Here is a 19,841-nt window from a genome sequence, read left to right as displayed (position 1 = left end):
GTGGTCCAATATAAAAAGACTTTACAGTCCCTGGTTGATAAGGGATTTCAACTTGGGATATTGAATGAGAAGGAGAAAGCATACCTTGTCCCTAAGGCACCACAGACTCCGGTGCTATATTACCTGCCAAAAATCCATAAGAACCTTATTTCCCCCCCGGGACGTCCTATAGTGAGTGGTATAGACTCCATTACGTCCCGGGTGGGGAAATATATTGATTTCTTTCTTCAGCCCTTGGTCCAGAAAATGCCCTCTTATTTGAAGGATACAAGACAGGTGATCAATTTACTCTCAGGGTTGAGATCGAATGAATGTACGTTATTGGTGACAGCCGATGTCACCTCGCTTTATACGATCATTCCACACGAATTAGGGGTCGCGGCTGCGACACACTATTTGAATACCATGTCAACTGTGTCAACACAGCAACAACAGTACATCATCGAGTTACTTGAGTTTGCGGCAAGCCATAATTATTTTTGGTTTGAGCAAAAATATTTTAAACAGATTCGGGGAGTGGCAATGGGGGCGAAGTACGCCCCTAGCCTAGCAAATCTCTTTATGGCTAAGTGGGAGGAGGACGCCATCTATAAAGACCGAAGCCCGCACTTGGTGTTTTGGGCGAGGTATATAGATGACGTCCTCCTCCTGTGGGAGGGGACCAGACCCCAACTGGAAGATTTTTTTCTTAATATCAATAACAACGATAGGGGCATCAGATTTTCAGTGGAGGCCAGTCCAGAGAGGGTCCATTTTCTTGATCTGACCATTAGTAAATTCGAAGGGGGTTTTAAAACGATTTCCTATTTCAAGAAAACTGACAGGAACTCTTTTATACCCATAGAGAGCTGCCATCATAACTCATGGCTAAGATCAATCCCTAAGGGTCAGTTTATAAGGATGAGGAGGAATTGCTCTGACGTTAGCGACTTTAGGTCGCAGGCTAACATTTTGAAAGGGAGACTGGAAGAAAAGGGGTACGAAGTCGAACCCATGAATGCAATTATAGAACAGATTGCTGAGGGTGATAGAGCTGCTCTTTTGCGGGCTAGTTCTGGTAAGGAAAGGGAGAAATTGATTGTCCCTTTTGTTACGACCTTTTCCACCCAACACTATCTAGTCAAGAAAATGCTGCGGAAACATTGGCATTTGCTGTCGAATGATAGAGTCATTCGTACCTTTCTTCCAGCTAAACCAGAGATCATCTTCAGAGGGGTTCCCTCCCTGAGACATAGGATAGCTCCTAATGTAATTGATCCCCCTACTAAGAATATTTCTTTCTTTCAACATATAACTGGGTACCACCAATGTCGTAGGTGTCAGATCTGTAGGTTGAATAAGAGTAAAAAGAGAAAAACTGAATCCTTTGTCTCTACCAGTACCCAGAAAGAATATCAAATTGAACCCTTTATAACGTGTAGCTCTAAGGGTGTTGTATACCTTTTGCAATGCCCTTGTGGGCTCCAATATATAGGGAGAACCAAGCGAGCTATGCAAGTACGCTTGGGTGAGCATATCACAAATATTAAAAATGGGTATAAATTCCACTCAGTATCCAAACATTATGATTTACATCATGGCCGTAATCCAGCAAACACCCTATTTCTGGGTATAGACAAGTTTAGTGCACATTGGAGGGGGAGCTCCCTGGTGCGTGATTTGTCTAGACTAGAAATGATGTGGATACATAAAACCCGGTGCTATACTCCATACGGTCTTAATGTGGATGTTGACGTGAACGCCTTCATAGACAATAGCTAGACCCTTTTCTATGTGAACCACTTCCGAATTCCTGGGTCGTTCCGTATTCTCGGTCCTGATATGATTAGGGAATTGTGGAATTATCCACTTTTTGACAAATTAGTGAAGTACACTTCGAAGTACACTTTGAATTATAGCAATTAATTGGTGATCTTGTGGGATTTTTTCCATCTATCCGACATCATCCCTTTCGAGGTGATGTGAAGGGTTTATCCCGCTTCAAGTACTGACCAGTAAGACTTGGTTGAGTGGTTCTGGCCACCCTCTGTAATGTTTTAGGTCACCCTGTGAACGAGCTCTGTTTATCTTTTTAGGTGGGTAAAGAGGAGGGTCTATGGTCTCTGTTACCTACATATGGAGATATCATAGAACCCCTGACCTTTGAGGGCTTAGTATCGATTAAAATGTTAGATATTAGGTGATATGAATTAACATTAATATTTGACTGCCCTTTCTTAAAAGGTCTGCCATAATTGGTGAGAGACCCATAATAAATACCAATCAATACCCTCTCTTAAGAGGTCTGCCATAATTGGTGGGCGACCCACAATTAAGTATGTGATTGTGGTCCCCCCCTGCGGGTTTGGGTTAACTAAGCTCACTTGGGGATGGTTTTGTTATTTGTGATGTATGTAGCTTATTTGAGGTTTTTCCCAATGGCCTATGCTATATAAGGCCTAATTGGAATAATGTCCTGTATACGAGAATGTTCCTTTCCTTCTGTATAGAGTTTTATGTAATTTTTAGGTTTAGGTAGTGGCCTGATGGTCTGATGACCTGACAGTGTCCTCTTCCTATGTGGAAAACTTAGGTCGGGGAATGATGGTGGGCCCTCCTATATTCTGGGTGCAGTTATTAGAATTGTGCGTTCGGGAAAGGGGGGTTGATCTTGTCCGATCGTGCTCTTATAAGTGGTAGGTATGAGACCGGATTATACCATCATATATGATCCTATTTAGAGAACAGGTTAGTCCTGATCCTCTAGACTATTATTTAGTGTGGTTTATTTTTAAAGATCCTTTAATTTAATAAAAAAAGATCAAATGAGTACGAACCTATTTGTGAAGCGGTTTGTGTCCGATTCCTTACAGCGTTCGAGTTTTTAGCTCATTTTATTTTCTTTTAATGATCAGGGCGAACGTTCAATTTTGCCCATTCCTAAAATGGCTGATTAGGAGCTGTAGCCAGGAGCTCGGAAGTGGGCGGTTACGTTCTGTAGCTAGTGAGTATTTAGGCGGAGGGTCAGCGCGCCGCCCGTACCCCAGGAAGACGTCACTTTTGACGAAACGACGTAGGGTGAGCGGCGTGCTGACGTTACCGCCATTCCCCGTCGACCAGGAAGGACGGGCAGTGATAATAAGAGAGAGCCGGCCGGCTCGTGTTTGTACTTACGTTTGTACTCAACTGGAATTTGTGAGTTTGTTTTACCTTATTTCGTTCGTAATAAATTTTTATGCGGAGTTACGCTATGGGAGCCTTTTTTTCTTGTCTTATCCCAAAATTCGGTGGAATGTGAGACGTTGTAAGAAAGAGATATAAGAGGTGGAGACGCCAGCAAGAACCCATTGAGGAGACCAGGAACGATCGTTTTTTCTTCATGCCTGTATGATCTCCCTAAAAAGAGATCTTGGCAGCTGGTAAGCCTCATTGAAATAGGTGGTGGATAGAACTTCCTCTTTGGGCGCACCTGCTATACATCTAAAGGGTGTTTATAAAGAGTCACTTCAAGGGACTTACTCCATACCTTCGTTCTTCCCCCTCTTTGGACTTTTTATGTGCTTCAAGTTTGATGTTTTCATACACAATTTTTCTTGACAGTAGATATTGTTTTAACACTAGAATTAACACGTCACATTGTTAATGCTGTAATGTATAAGTTTTAGCGCAGCCTTATTTTTTTGGTTTGGGTCTAGTGTGGGTATCTCACATTGGGTTGCAGCAGGAATTTATATTGTTATTATTTACATCATAATTTTTTCACTGGCTTAGGCCTTGGTTTGAATTAATTGAGATATTGTTTGGACAGCGCTGTTTTCCAAAAAGTTTTTTAACTTGCATATTAGCCTTTAAAATTAGCACTTTAGATTGTGAACGTTCGAGTCCCATAGACTTTAATAGGGTTCTAAAGTTCACACAAAGTTTAGGTCTGTTCGCAGGTTCTGGTGCGAACCGAACAGGGGAGTGTTCGGCTCATCCTTACCCCCTACCAGGGTAACCTCTGTATTTTTAATAATAGAGGTCAGGAAGAGGCCTTTTAAAGCGGGAGTCCGCTGTTTTTTTTTTTTTTTTAAAGCCAGCAGCTACAAATACTGCAGCTGCTGACTTTTAAAATAAGGACACTTACCCGCCCAGCGCGCCTGCAATGTTGGCACCCGAAGCCGATCTCTCGATCGTCTCTCGGGTGCTGCCGCCGCCATCTTGGGTGTGGGAATCAGGAAGTGGAGCCTTGCGGCTTCATTTCCCGGTTCCCTACTGCGCATGCGCGAGTCGCGCTGCGCAATAAGGATGGTCCCCGCTGTCTCTGGGATCCGTGTGTTTCCCAGCAGGCAGCGGGGGACCTTCGGAAAGGGGCATAGATTCTGCGGAAAGGGGCGTACCTTCTGCAGATATCTGTGCCGGAAGTGGGTGCAGATACCTGTACTGTACAGGTACCTGCACCCCCCTCCCCCCTGAAAGGTGCCAATTGTGGCGCCGGAGGGGGGGAGGGTTCCAATGAGCGGAAGCTCCACTTTAGGGTGGAGCTCCGCTTTAAGAAGGTTTTGTGAGTGGACTGAGTCCTTATGATCTCTACACTTCAGCTAATTTCCCACAAAATATGTAGGTAACCTGTATATCGTATTTAGGTATAAACTGTATACTAAATCAGTGCAAACAACAAGGTGCTGGCTTTTATTACCTCAATGCAGATAAAGTAAAAGGTGATTTTAGATTGGTAGATCCAGTATAGCAGTATTAGTATTAGTAGACGTGTGTCCTATAAATGGGTCCTCAGCTGTCCATAATAGATTAAGAGGATACCCCCACATTATAATTACTTACCTTTGGCTGTTGATGCATTCTTCATCCTTTTTAAATGAAGATCACCCATATTGGCATACATACTTCTCTCATGAGAGCGCCCTGAAGAAGAAATGTGAAATGTGATACTATTGACTAGTGATGTCCGAACGGTTCGCCCGGCGGTTGTTTCGCAGCGAATTTCGGCTGTTTGCGGTCTGCCCGTTCGGCGGACTATTGGCGCCGTTCGACCGGGGGAAATCCGTGTTTACTGTGTAAAAGAACTTTGACCTATGATGACACATCCATCACGGGGTACAGGACTAGTGATGGACGAACTTCCGACGGGACGTTTCGCGAACGCGAAATGCGAACGGACCCAAACGTTCGCGAAACCGAACGTTCGCCGCGGGCCCCATTGACTTCAATGGGAGGCGAACTTTGCAAACCTTCATGTCGAATTTGCGGCCACGTGGTAATTATTAGGGGGTAAAACGTAGTCCCACCATCTGGACAATGACATAATACATGTATGAGGTGAATTTGGGATCGATAACTACAAGCATTTTTATTTTATTTGGGAAATTGTTCTAACAATTCAGGACTATGGAGCTAATGAAGGCAATGGAGGAGAGGGAAGGTCAGGGACCAGGGTAGGCAAAGAAGAGGGTGCAGGAGATGATCACCAGCAGCGTGACATACCGGAATGACACATGCACCGTGATAGAGGCATCTGACAGCAGCACCGTAATACAGAGCACTGACAGCAGCACCGTGACATACAGCGCTGACAGCAGCACCGTGACATACAGCGCTGACAGCAGCACCGTGACATACAGCGCTGACAGCAGCACCGTGACATACAGCGCTGACAGCAGCACCGTGACATACAGCGCTGACAGCAGCACCGTGACATACAGCGCTGACAGCAGCACCGTGACATACAGCGCTGACAGCAGCACCGTGACATACAGCGCTGACAGCAGCACCGTGACATACAGCGCTGACAGCAGCACCGTGACATACAGCGCTGACAGCAGCACCGTGACATACAGCGCTGACAGCAGCACCGTGACATACAGCACTGACAGCAGCACCGTAAGCAGCCCCAGGAGGAAGTCAGCACAGCACAGGGATGGTGTGATCCCCTCATAATAAGAACCCCCAGGAGGAAGTCAGCACAGCACAGGGATAGTGTGATCCCTTCATAATAAGAACCCCCAGGAGGAAGTCAGCACAGCACAGGGATATCATAAGCAGCCCCAGTAGAAATATGACACCGCTCAACCTCTTCAAAGAGGAGGGTAGGGGCATATAGTACGGTGTGCTTTTTTGGGTCAAGGAAGTGAGCCAAATGAATTAAGAAGGTCTGTGTGCTTGATTAAAAAAATAGTTTATAGACATATACATGGTCTACTGGTCACATGTGTTGAATTCCTCCGAGATCCATGCCTCATTCATTTTTAGAAATGTGAGGTAGTTAACACTGTGGTGAGCTAGGCGAGTACGCTTATCGGTCACAATCCCCCCTGCTGCGCTGAACGTCCTTTCGGACAGGACACTGGATGAGGGGCAAGCCAACAGTTCGATTGCAAATTGGGCAAGCTCTGGCCAGAGGTCAAGCCTGCCCACCCAGTAGTCTAGGGGTTCATCACTCCTCAGAGCGTCCACATCGGCCGTTAACCCAATGTAGTCGGACACCTGACGGTCTAGGCGTTCCCTGATGCTGGATCCGGATGACACCTGTCGATGGGTCGGCTGAAAGAATGACCTCATATCCGAAGTCACCAACACATCTTCAAACCGGCCTCTTCTTGCAGGCGCTGTTGGATTGGTACCCGCAAATCCTTCTCTGGGAGTGGGAATTGCTCCTCTGCCAGCGCACGCAAAAGCAGAATGCAGCATTTCTCGAAGCAAGGCCTGGAAGTGCTGCATTCTGACAGCCCTCTGCGACGGCGGTAACATTTCCGCCATTTTGTGTTTGTACCGGGGGTCTAAGTACGTTGCCACCCAGTACTGGTCCTTGACCCTCATGCTTTTTATACGGGGGTCCCTATTAAAACACTGGAGCATGAAGGCCCCCATTTGCACTAAAGTGGAAGCGGTGTGGTGGCCTGGCTCCTGCTCATCATCCAGGATAATGTCGTCCTCTTCATTCTCCTCTCCCCATCCTCGCACAACAGGGATCCCAGAAAGGTTTAAAGCATGCTCTTCTTGCTCCTGCTCATCCGCCCCGGCACCATCCTCCTCTGACTCCTCATCAGACTCCTGTTGTTGACTTGTCTCAGATAGAGTAGCCCCCCCTGGGAATTCATCCAGCATTGCGACTTCCTCATCTTCCCGCTCCTGCTCCTCCACAGCCTGATCAATGACACGACGCAATGCACGCTCCAGAAAGAAGGCATAAGGTACCATGTCACTGATGGCGCCATGGCTGCGACTGACCAGTTTGGTGATCTCCTCAAATGGCCGCAGAAGTCTGCATGTGTCGCGCATGAGCAGCCACTGGCGCGGTGAAAAAAAACCCAGCTCCCCAGAACCGTTTCTTTCGCAGAGTTCATACAGGTAGACGTTAACTGCACGTTTCTGCTGGAGCAGCCTATCAAGCATATAGAAGGTTGAGTTCCATCGCGTCGGGCAATCGCAAATAAGACGTCTGACCGGCAGATGGTGTCGCCGCTGAATGTCAGCAAGGCGAGCCATGGCCGTGTAAGATCTTCTGAAATGGGCCGAGATTTTCCTTGCCTGCCGCAAGATGTCCTGGACCCCAGGGTATTTGACAAGGAATCGCTGCACGACCAAGTTTAAGACGTGTGCCATGCACGGCACGTGCGTGATTTTGCCCTGTTTCAATGCGCTAAGCAGATTGGCACCGTTGTCACACACCACTTTACCAACTGTCAAATTGAGCGGTGTTAGCCACTCATCTGCCTGTGAACGCAAAGCTGAAAGGAGTGCCGGGCCAGTGTGGCTCTTTGCTTCCAGGCACAACAGACGCAGCACGGCATGGCAACGTCTCACCTGGCATGTGGAATAGGTTCTGGGGAGCTTGGGCGGTGCAGTGGAAGAGACGCTAGCAGCGGAAAAGGAGGAGGCAGCTGAGGAGGAGAGGGAGGAGGATGGAGTAGGAGGAGGAGAAGAAGAGTCAGGCCTGCATGCAATCCGTGGCGGTAAAACCAAATCTACACGGGTGCCACGGGTTACATGCTTGACGGCCGTCAGAAGGTTCACCCAGTGGGCAGTAAAACTGATATACCTTCCCTGCCCGTGTTTGCTAGACCACGTGTCTGTGGTCAGATGTATCTTGGCACCGACACTGTGTGCCAGAGATACATTCACTTGCCGCTGAACATGGCCATATAGCTCTGGGATGCCCTTCTCTGAGAAATACTTCCTTCCTGGGACCTTCCATTGTGGTGTTCCAATGGCCACAAATTTGCGAAAGGCCTCCGAGTCCACCAGTTTATATGGCAGTAGTTGGCGGGCTATGAGTTCTGACAAGCCAGCCGCCAACCGTTGGGCAAGAGGGTTATCCGGCGTCATCATTTTTTTACGCTCAAACATTAGGCCCACGGAAGCCTGCCTTTTTGCAGAAAAATGTGAGCTTGGCGTGATGGAAGGTGGAGTGGAGGACAATTGTGAGGAGAGAGGAGAAGGAGAAGTAGAAGACGAGGCTGGACGGTGAGAGCCTGCAGTGTGGCTTTGTGTGTTCCGTTGCTCCCACTGGGCTCGGTGATGGCTGCTCATGTGCCTTCTTAAGGCGGTCGTCCCTAGGTGAGTATTGGGCTTACCGCGACTAACGCGTTGACTGCAAAGATTGCAGATGGCAACGCTATTGTCAGCAGCGGACACGTTAAAAAAAGCCCACACTGCGGAGCCATGTGCCGGTGTCCTGGGAGCGCCAGATGTGACCGTACATGGTCGATGACTCGCTCCTGATACATTTGCAGTCTGCTTTGTCCCTGCTGTGCAATGTAAGTCATTGCTGCTTCTCCTCCCTATCTGCTGGTCCATATCTCCCTCTGAACTCCCCTCCTCTTCCTCTCTTGTGGGCACCCACGTGACATCACTAGACACGTCATCATCAACGTCACCTTCCCCACCGCTATAAGTAGAGATCTCGGAGTAGGCAGCAACACCGGGGACCAACCTCCTCCTTGGGCTGATCTGGGTACTGGCGTCAGACTGCTGAGTAGCGCTTGTTGCTACCTCCTCTTCCTGATCCAATACCAAGAGTGGCTGCGCATCAGAAATGTCCTCTTGATATGGATCGGAAAATAATTCCAGTGACTCAAGCGGAAGGTATGTGGTGGTGGTGGTGGTGGTCGTGTTGTTGGTGGTAGTGTCTTTGGGGGTGCACATAGCAGAGAGTGAAGAAGAGGGTGCAGATCGAGAGGATGAGGAGGGTGCAGAAGAGTAAGGCTGAGCGAGCCACTCAACCAAGTCTGGTGCATCCTTTAAAGTAATTGAACGCACCTTCTGCAACTTCCCACTTTGGCTCAAGCCTGTTGCTCCTGCCCTACCCCTACCACCCCTGCGGAAGGGCCTGCCTCTTCCTCTGCCTGTCATTTTTTAAATGACCCTGTGACAAAACTCTTAGTCCCTATACCGATGAAGGACTGCTGCAGTATAGGGCAGCGGTCAGCAGTGGTGCACGTCAACCCTATCTATTGTGGACCGATAGCGGTCCTTACAGAACAGCAGACTGTACCGCACTCAAGCCTATGTACCGTAGCACCCTATACCAAGTTACCAGTCCTTATAAGAACTTTTGTGGACCAAGCAGGTTGTGTATTAGTGTTTAGCAGACTGTACGTCAGTCCCTATACCGCTGAAGGACTGCTGCAGTATAGGGCAGCGGTCAGCAGTGGTGCACGTCAACCCTATCTATTGTGGACCGATAGCGGTCCTTACAGAACAGCAGACTGTACCGCACTCAAGCCTATGTACCGTAGCACCCTATACCAAGTTACCAGTCCTTATAAGAACTTTTGTGGACCAAGCAGGTTGTGTATTAGTGTTTAGCAGACTGTACGTCAGTCCCTATACCGCTGAAGGACTGCTGCAGTATAGGGCAGCGGTCAGCAGTGGTGCACGTCAACCCTATCTATTGTGGACCGATAGCGGTCCTTACAGAACAGCAGACTGTACCGCACTCAAGCCTATGTACCGTAGCACCCTATACCAAGTTACCAGTCCTTATAAGAACTTTTGTGGAACAAGCAGGTTGTGTGTTAGTGATTAGCAGACTGTACGTCAGTCCCTATACCGCTGAAGGACTGCTGCAGTATAGGTGAGCGGTCAGCAGTGGTGCACGTCAACCCTATCTATTGTGGACCTATAGCGGTCCTTACAGAACAGCAGACTGTACCGCACTCAAGCCTATGTACCGTAGCACCCTATACCAAGTTACCAGTCCTTATAAGAACTTTTGTGGACCAAGCAGGTTGTGTATTAGTGTTTAGCAGACTGTACGTCAGTCCCTATACCGCTGAAGGACTGCTGCAGTATAGGGCAGCGGTCAGCAGTGGTGCACGTCAACCCTATCTATTGTGGACCGATAGCGGTCCTTACAGAACAGCAGACTGTACCGCACTCAAGCCTATGTACCGTAGCACCCTATACCAAGTTACCAGTCCTTATAAGAACTTTTGTGGAACAAGCAGGTTGTGTGTTAGTGATTAGCAGACTGTACGTCAGTCCCTATACCGCTGAAGGACTGCTGCAGTATAGGGCAGCGGTCAGCAGTGGTGCACGTCAACCCTATCTATTGTGGACCGATAGCGGTCCTTACAGAACAGCAGACTGTACCGCACTCAAGCCTATGTACCGTAGCACCCTATACCAAGTTACCAGTCCTTATAAGAACTTTTGTGGAACAAGTGAGTTGTGAATGTTTAGCAGACTGCAGCAGAAGGGCAGCAGTCAAGTATAATATCCTTTCTATATTTGGAAGAAAGAATATTATACATGTACAAGCCTATTACTGTACCACTGATACCAGTCCTGAAAAGAACCTTTGTGGAACTAATAATAACAGCAAGTCTTTAAAATTACCCTCACTGCCTGACAACACTGCTTCCTTCCTGTCCCTATACAAATTGGCAAAAAAAGAGAACGATTAGTGGTTACTGGAACAGCTCTTTTGTGGACCTTGATAGTAACAGCTAATGATGATGATGATGATGATGATGATGAAAGACTAATCTGGCTGTCCCTGTAGCATACACCGTCCTTTCCCTTTCTCTAAACTAACAAAAGACACTCAGGCTGCTGCAAGAATCAGCAGCACAGCAAACCTATCAACACCTAACACCTATACCAGTCCTGAAAAGAACTTTTGTGTACCAAATAGCTAGTGGTTTATCTCTCCCTACTCCACACAGGAACCTGTCCCTATCGTAACAGAAGAAAGAATGTAAAATGGCCACCGGATCGGGTGTATTTATAGGTTAGGGGGAATGTACAAGTGTCCATGTGCTGTCATGTCTCAATTGGCTGTCCTGTATCACATGATAAACGTGTCACCAAAGGTTAAAGTTCTTGTATACATTAAACACGTAAGTCCGCCGCGGCGAACGACGGAAAAAGGCGTTCGAACGTGCGGACCGCGAATGTCGGAAATTCGCCGCGAAACGACCGCCGGGCGAAACGTTCGTCCATCACTATACAGGACAGCCAATTTAGACATTACAGCACATGGACACTTGGACACTCCCCCTAACTTATAAATACACCCGATCCGGCGGCCATTTTACATTCTTTCTTCTGTCACTATAGGGAGAGGTTGCTGTGAGGAGCAGGGAGAGATTGCAGTGACCCAAATCGCTAGCTATTTGGTACACAAAAGTTCTTTTCAGGACTGGTATAGGTCTTAGGTGTATATAGGTTTGCTGTGCTACTGATTGTTGCAGCAGCCTGAGTGTCTTTTGTCCGTTTAGAGAAAGGGACAGGACGGTGTCTGCTGTAGGGACAGTCAGTTTAGACATTAGCTGTTACTATCAGGTCCACAAAAGTGCTATTCCAGTTATTTTTCCAGTAGCCTCTGTTTTGTCAGTTTATATAGGGACAGGCAGGAAGCTGTGTGTGAGGCAGTGAGGGTCAGTTTAATCAGTAGCTGTTACTATTTTAGGTCCACAAAGGTTCTTTTCAGGACTGGTATCAGTGGTATGGTAATAGGCTTGTACACGTATAATATTCTTTCTTCCAAATATAGAAAGAATATTATACTTGATTGCTGCCCTTCTGCTGCAGTCTGCTAATCATTCACAACCTACTTGTTCCACAAAGGTCCTTGTAAGGACTGGTAATAACCTGGTGTAGGGTGCTATAGTACATAGGGTTGAGTGAGGTACAGTCTGCTATTCTATAAGGACTGGTATCGGTCCACAATACATAGGGTTGAGGTGCACTACTGCTGACCGCTGCCCTATACTGCAGCAGTCCTTCATCGATATAGGGACTGACGTACAGTCTGCTAATCAGTCACACACAACCTACTTGTTCCACAAAGGTCCTTATAAGGACTGGTAACTTGGTCTGTCTAGGGTGCTACAGTACATAAGGTTGAGTGAGGTACAGTCTGCCATTCTATAAGGACTGGTATAGGTCCACAATACATAGGGTTGAGGTGCACTACTGCTGACCGCTGCCCTATACTGCAGCAGTCCTTCATCGGTATAGGGACTGACGTACAGTCTGCTAATCAGTCACACACAACCTACTTGGTCCACAAAGGTCCTTATAAGGACTGGTAAGGTATAGGGTACTACAGTACATAGGGTTGAGTGAGGTACAGTCTGCCATTCTATAAGGACTGGTATAGGTCCACAATACATAGGGTTGAGGTGCACTACTGCTGACCGCTGCCCTATACTGCAGCAGTCCTTCATCGGTATAGGGACTGACGTACAGTCTGCTAATCAGTCACACACAACTTACTTGGTCCACAAAGGACCTTATAAGGACTGGTAAGGTATAGGGTACTACAGTACATAGGGTTGAGTGAGGTACAGTCTGCCATTCTATAAGGACTGGTATAGGTCCACAATACATAGGGTTGAGGTGCACTACTGCTGACCGCTGCCCTATACTTCAGCAGTCCTTCATCGGTATAGGGACTGACGTACAATCTGCTAATCAGTCACACACAACCTACTTGGTCCACAAAGGTCCTTATAAGGACTGGTAAGGTATAGGGTACTACAGTACATAGGGTTGAGTGAGGTACAGTCTGCCATTCTATAAGGACTGGTATAGGTCCACAATACATAGGGTTGAGGTGCACTACTGCTGACCGCTGCCCTATACTGCAGCAGTCCTTCATCGGTATAGGGACTGAGAGTTTTGTCACAGGGTCATTTAAAAAATGACAGGCAGAGGAAGAGGCAGGCCCTTTCGCAGGGGTGGTAGGGGTAGGGCAGGAGCAACAGGCTTGAGCCAAAGTGGGAAGTTGCAGAAGGTGCATTCAATTACTTTAAAGGATGCACCAGACTTGGTTGAGTGGCTCACTCAGCCTTACTCTTCTGCACCCTCCTCATCCTCTCGATCTGCACCCTCTTCTTCACTCTCTGCTATGTGCACCCCCAAAGACACTACCACCAACAACACCACCACCACCACATACCTTCCGCTTGAGTCACAGGAATTATTTTCCGATCCATATCAAGACATTTCTGATGCGCAGCCACTCTTGGCATTGGATCAGGAAGAGGAGGCAGCAACAACCACTAATCAGCAGTCTGACGACAGTACCCAGATCAGCCCAAGGAGGAGGTTGATCCCCGGTGTTGCTGCCTACTCCGAGATCTCTACTTATAGCGGTGGGGAAGGTGACGTTGATGATGACGTGTCTAGTGATGTCACGTGGGTGCCCACAAGAAAGGAAGAGGAGGGGAGTTCAGAGGGAGATATGGACCAGCAGATAGGGAGGAGAAGCAGGAATAACTTACATTGCACAGGAGGGACAAAGCAGACTGCAAATGTATCAGGAGCGAGTCATCGACCATGTACGGTCACATCTTGCGCTCCCAGGACACCGGCACATGGCTCCGCAGTGTGGGCTTTTTTTAACGTGTCCGCTGCTGACAATAGCGTTGCCATCTGCAATCTTTGCAGTCAACGCATTAGTCGCGGTAAGCCCAACACTCACCTAGGGACGACCGCCTTAAGAAGGCACATGAGCAGCCATCACCGAGCCCAGTGGGAGCAACGGAACACACAAAGCCACACTCCAGGCTCTCACCGTCCAGCCTCGTCTTCTACTTCTCCTTCTCCTCTCTCCTCACAATTGTCCTCCACTCCACCTTCCATCACGCCAAGCTCACGTTTTTCTGCAAAATGGCAGGCTTCCGTGGGCCTAATGTTCGAGCGTAAAAAAATGATGATGCCGGATAACCCTCTTGCCCAACGGTTGACGGCTGGCTTGTCAGAACTGATAGCCCCCCAACTACTGCCATATAAACTGGTGGACTCGGAGGCCTTTAGCAAATTTGTGGCCATTGGAACACCACAATGGAAGGTCCCAGGAAGGAAGTATTTCTCACAGAAGGGCATCCCAGAGCTATATGGCCATGTTCAGCAGCAAGTGAATGTATCTCTTGCACACAGTGTCAGTGCCAAGATAAATCTGACCACAGACACGTGGTCTAGCAAAGGGCAGGGAATGTATATCACTTTTACTGCCCGCTGGGTGAACCTTCTGACGGCCGTCAAGCATGTAACCCGTGGCACCCGTGTAGATTTGGTTTTACCGCCACGGATTGCATGCAGGCCTGACTCTTCTTCTCCTCCTCCTCCTACTCCATCCTCCTCCCTCTCCTACTCGGCTGACTCCTCCTTTTCAGCTGCTAGCGTCTCTTCCGCTGCACCGCCCAAGCTCCCCAGAACCTATTCGACATGCCAGGAGAGACGTTGCCATGCCGTGCTGCGTCTGTTGTGCCTGGAAGCCAAGAGCCACACTGGCCCGGCACTCCTTTCAGCTTTGCGTTCACAGGCAGTTCAGTGGCTAACACCGCTCAATTTGACAGTTGGTAAAGTGGTGTGTGACAACAGTGCCAATCTGCTTAGTGCATTGAAACAGGGCAAAATCACGCACGTGCCATGCATGGCACACGTCTTAAACTTGGTCGTGCAGCGATTCGTTGTCAAATACCCTGAGGTCCAGGACATCTTGCGGCAGGCAAGGAAAATCTCGGTCCATTTCAGAAGATCTTACACGGTCATGGCTCGCCTTGCTGACATTTAGCGGCGACACAATCTACCGGTCAGACGTCTTATTTGCGATTGCCCGATGCGATGGAACTCAACCTTCTATATGCTTGATAGGCTGCTCCAGCAGAAACGTGCAGTTAACGTCTACCTGTATGAACTCTGCAGCAAAACAGGTTCTGGGGAGCTGGGTTTTTTTTTCACCGTGCCAGTGGCTGCTCATGCACGACGCATGCAGACTTCTGCGGCCATTTGAGGAGATCACCAAACTGGTCAGTCGCAGCCATGGCGCCATCAGTGACATGGTACCTTATGCCTTCTTTATGGAGCGTGCATTGCGTCGTGTCATTGATCAAGCTGTGGAGGAGCAGGAGCGGGAAGATGAGGAAGTCGCAATGCTGGATGAATTCCCAGGGGGGGCTACTCTATCTGAGACAAGTCAACAACAGGAGTCTGAAGAGGAGTCAGAGGAGGATGGTGCCGGGGCGGATGAGGAGGAGCAAGAAGAGCATGCTTTAAACCTTTCTGGGATCCCTGTTGTGCGTGGATGGGGAGAGGAGAATGAAGAGGATGACATTATCCTGGATGATGAGCAGGAGCCAGGCCACCACACCGCTCCCACTTTAGTGCAAATGGGGGCCTTCATGCTCCAGTGTTTTAATAGGGACCCCCGTATAAAAAGCATAAGGGTCAAGGACCAGTACTGGGTGGCAACGTACTTAGACCCCCGGTACAAACACAAAATGGCGAAAATGTTACCGCCGTCACAGAGGGCTGGCAGAATGGAGCACTTCCAGGCCTTGCTTCGAGAAATGCTGCATTCTGCTTTTGCATGCGCTGCCAGAGGAGCAATTCCCACTCCCAGAGAAGGAGTTGCGGGTACCAATCCAACAGCGCCTGCAAGAAGAGGCCGGTTTGAAGATGTGTTGGTGACTTCGGATATGAGGTCATTCTTTCAGCTGACCCATCGACAGGTGTCATCCGGATCCAGCATCAGGGAACGCCTATACCGTCAGGTGTCCGACTACATCGGGTTAACGGCCGATGTGGACGCTCTGAGGAGTGATGAACCCCTGAACTACTGGGTGGGCAGGCTTGACCTCTGGCTAGAGCTTGCCCAATTTGCAATGGATCTGTTGGCTTGCCCCTCATCCAGTGTCCTGTCCGAAAGGACGTTCAGCGCAGCAGGGGGGATCGTGACCGATAAGCGTACTCGCCTAGCTCACGACAGTGTTAACTAACTCACATTTCTAAAAATGAATGAGGCATGGATCTCGGAGGAATTCAACACATGTGATCAGTAGACCATGTATATGTCTATAAACATTTTTTTTAATCGAGCACAGAGACCTTCTTTCTTCATTTGGCTCACTTCCTTGTCCAAAAAAAGCACACCGTACTATATGCCTGTACCCTCCTCTTTGAAGAGGTTGAGCGGTGTCATATTTCTACTGGGGCTGCTTATTATGAGGGGCTCCCACCATCCCTGTGCTGTGCTGACATCCTCCTGGGGCTGTACCTCTGCTGTGCATATAATGAGGGGCTCCCACCATCCCTATGCTGTGCTGACTTCCTCCTGGGGCTGCTTATTATGAGGGGCTTCCACCATCCCTGTGCTATGCTGACATCCTCCTGGGGCTGCTTATTATGAGAGGCTCCCACCATCCATGTGCTATGCTGACATTTTCCTGGGGCTGCTTATTATGAGGGGCTCCCACCATCCCTGTGCTATGCTCATTATGAGGGGCTCCCACCATCCCTGTGCTATGCTCCTTATGAGGGGCTCCCACCATCTCTGTGCTATGCTCATTATGAGGGGCTCCCACCATCCCTGTGCTATGCTGACTTCCTCCTGGGGCTGCTTACGGTGCAGGTGTCAGTGCTGTATATCACGGTGCTGATGTCAGTACTCTCTATCACGGTGCTGCTGTCAGTGCTGTATTTTACGGTGCTGGTGTTAGTGCTTTATGTCACGCTGCTGATGTCAGTGCTCTCTATAACGGTGCTGCTGTCAGTGCTGTATATCACGGTGCTGGTGTTAGTGCTTTATGTCACGCTGCTGATGTCAGTGCTCTCTATCACGGTGCTGCTGTCAGTGCTGTATTTTACGGTGCTGGTGTTAGTGCTTTATGTCACGCTGCTGATGTCAGTGCTCTCTATAACGGTGCTGCTGTCAGTGCTGTATATCACGGTGCTGGTGTTAGTGCTTTATGTCACGCTGCTGATGTCAGTGCTCTCTATCACGGTGCTGCTGTCAGTGCTGTATATCACGGTGCTGGTGTTAGTGCTTTATGTAACGCTGCTGATGTCAGTGCTCTCTATCACGATGCTGTTGTCAGATGACTCTATCACGGTGCAGGTGTCATTGCTGTATGTCACGCTGCTGATGTCAGTGCTCTCTATCACGGTGCTGCTGTCAGATGACTCTATCACGATGCAGGTGTCATTGCTGTATGTCACGCTGCTGGTGATCATCTCCTGCACCCTCTTCTTTGCCTACCCTGACCTTCCCTCTCCTCCATTGCCTTCATGCGCTCCACAGTCCTGAATTGTCACAACAATTTCCCATAAAAAAAAGAATGCTTGTAGTTGTCGATCCCAGATTCACCTCATACATGTATTATGTCATTGGCCATGTGGTGGGACTATGTTTGCACGGCTATTAATTATTTTGTGGCTGCAAATTTGACCTGTAGGTTTGCGAAGTTCGCCTCCCATTGAAGTCAATGGGGCCCGCCGTGAACGTTCCGGTTCGCAAACTATCGGCTGCGTTCGCGGTCCGCGTTCGTGAAACATCCCGTCGGAAGTTCGTCCATCACTACTATTGACATTTATTGTGACCTATCGGGAATTTATTCTTGGAGAAATGTAAAAGTTGCTGATGCCAATGATACATACTACGATATATCGGAATCACTGGGATCAAGCAGCTGGAAGCTGGTAGGCACACACTGAGAACACAACCTGGAAAGCATTCTAGGACACACTGGGAATACAAGGTTGGAATCAGGTAGGAGATTCTGGGAATACAAGGCTGGAAGCAGACTGGGACACACTGAGAATACTAGGCTGTAAGAAGACTGGAACACACTGGAAGCACAAGACGGAAAGCAGGCCGGGACACACTAGGGGAGGCAAGGCTGGCCGAGGGCTGGGACACACTAAGAAAACATGAGGCTGGAATCAGGCTGGGACACACTGGAAACACAAGGCTTCAAGCAGGATGGGACACAATGGGAGCACAAGGCTGGAAGCTGGTAGGGACACACTGGAAACACGTGGATAGCATGCTAGGACACACTGGGAATACAAATTGGCTCTAATACATTTGTTTCCTAGACATTTCTCAGGTACGTTTATATCTGACCATCACTTGCCTCTCCTTAGTCCTAAACCTATAGATTTATATTTACTCTATCTTATCTCTTGTGCCTCTACAGACTGCCGGGGAACATCGGGGCTCCTCAATGGCATTTTTCATTATATTCTATTTTTATACTGTGATCTTCTTCACTTATCAACATTTGATTTAATTAACCCTCTGAAAAGTATGAACTTAACCACTTGCCGACCGCCGCACGACGATATACGTCGACAGAATGGCACGAGCAGGCATATGGGCGTATATATAAGTCCCTGCCTTCCCGCGGGTGGGGGGCGCGATCGGGCCCCCCCCGGTGCCTGCGGCGGTCGGTATTCGTTCGGGAGCGATCCGGGATGAGGGGGCGGCCATTCATTCATGGCCACCCCCTCGCGATCGCTCCCGACGAATGGAAATCCTTCGTGACATCACTTCCTCTCCTGTAATGTAAACACAGGCAGAGGAAGTGATGTATTCTCTCCTCGTGTCGGTATTTTTCGTTCCGGCACCGAGGAGAGAGGATCGGTGAGTTGCACCAACACGACACTTCACAGTAGAACATGCCAGGCACACTCACACCCCCCCTTTACCCCCCGATCACCCCCCCAATTACCCCTACACCCCCAGTCACAGTGACACCAATGCATTTTTTTTTTTTTTTGCATTGGTGTCATTTGTGACTGTAATAACTGTTAGGGCAGTTAGGGTTAGCCCCCTTTAGTTCTAATGTACCCCCCTAACCCCCCCAATAAAGGTTTAACCCCGTGATCACCCCCCGTCGCCAGTGTCACTAAGGCTGGATTCACATTGCAGCGGTTTATGAGAACGGATGTGATTCGCAGCAGCGGTTTATGAGAACGGATGTGATTCGCACCGCACTGCAGTGCAAATCACATCCGATCTCTGCGATTCGAGTTCAGCCATTCGCCGCACCCGCCGCAATTTCACACGGGACCCTTTTTTTGGTCCTCAGCAGAATCGGATCGCATGGGTGTTCACACCATGCGATCCGAGTTTGCAGATCGCACTGCGATATGCGAACTGATCTGGGGGTGTCATTAACATTTCACTGACACTCCCAGCAGTTCGCATAGGGCAGTGTGAACTGCCGCCGGGAGGCATGCGGTGCGGGAACCCGCCACGGATTCGTGGCGTTCCCGCATCGCTCCAGTGTGAACCCAGCCTAATAAGCGATCGTTTTTCTGATCGCTGTATTAGTGTCACAGGTGACGCTAGTTGGGCAGGTAGGTATTTAGGTTCGCCGCAGCTTTTTATAGCGCCAGGGACCCCCATATACTACCGCATAAAGCCCCCTGATTGCCCCCTAGTTAACCCTTTCACCAGTGATCACCATATAACTGTTACAGGTGACGCTGGTTGGTTAGTTATTTTTTTATAGTTTCAGGGCACCCGCCATTTATTACCTAGTCTCACTAGTGTACCCCTAAATTTAGGGGTGTCTACTTTCCAAAATGGGGTCATTTGGGGGGGGTTTGTGCCATCTTGGCATTTT

At 48.7% G+C, this 19,841-nt stretch overlaps 1 protein-coding gene across 3 annotated transcripts in view; it reads right to left on the bottom strand.

Annotated features, from left to right (window-relative positions):
• The window catches only part of LOC143961742 (asialoglycoprotein receptor 2-like), a 99,875-nt gene that overhangs the window by 66,268 nt on the left and 13,766 nt on the right, over nt 1-19,841 (bottom strand). For 2 of the 3 annotated variants that reach the window (XM_077471081.1, XM_077471083.1), the window contains exon 2: nt 4,801-4,881. The exons of the other annotated variant lie outside the window; for it this stretch is intronic. In XM_077471081.1, the coding sequence (XP_077327207.1) occupies nt 4,801-4,881 (81 nt within the window). The remainder of the gene's footprint in view (nt 1-4,800; nt 4,882-19,841) is intronic. 3 annotated transcript variants of the gene reach the window in all.

This window comes from Lithobates pipiens, unplaced genomic scaffold (assembly GCF_037356315.1).
Source record: "Lithobates pipiens isolate NorthernLeopardFrog02 unplaced genomic scaffold, aLitPip1_a1.2 Scaffold_8, whole genome shotgun sequence".
Lineage (NCBI taxonomy): Eukaryota > Metazoa > Chordata > Amphibia > Anura > Ranidae > Lithobates > Lithobates pipiens.
Note: the sequence above shows the minus strand (reverse complement) of the source record. Positions and strands in the feature narration are given on the sequence as shown.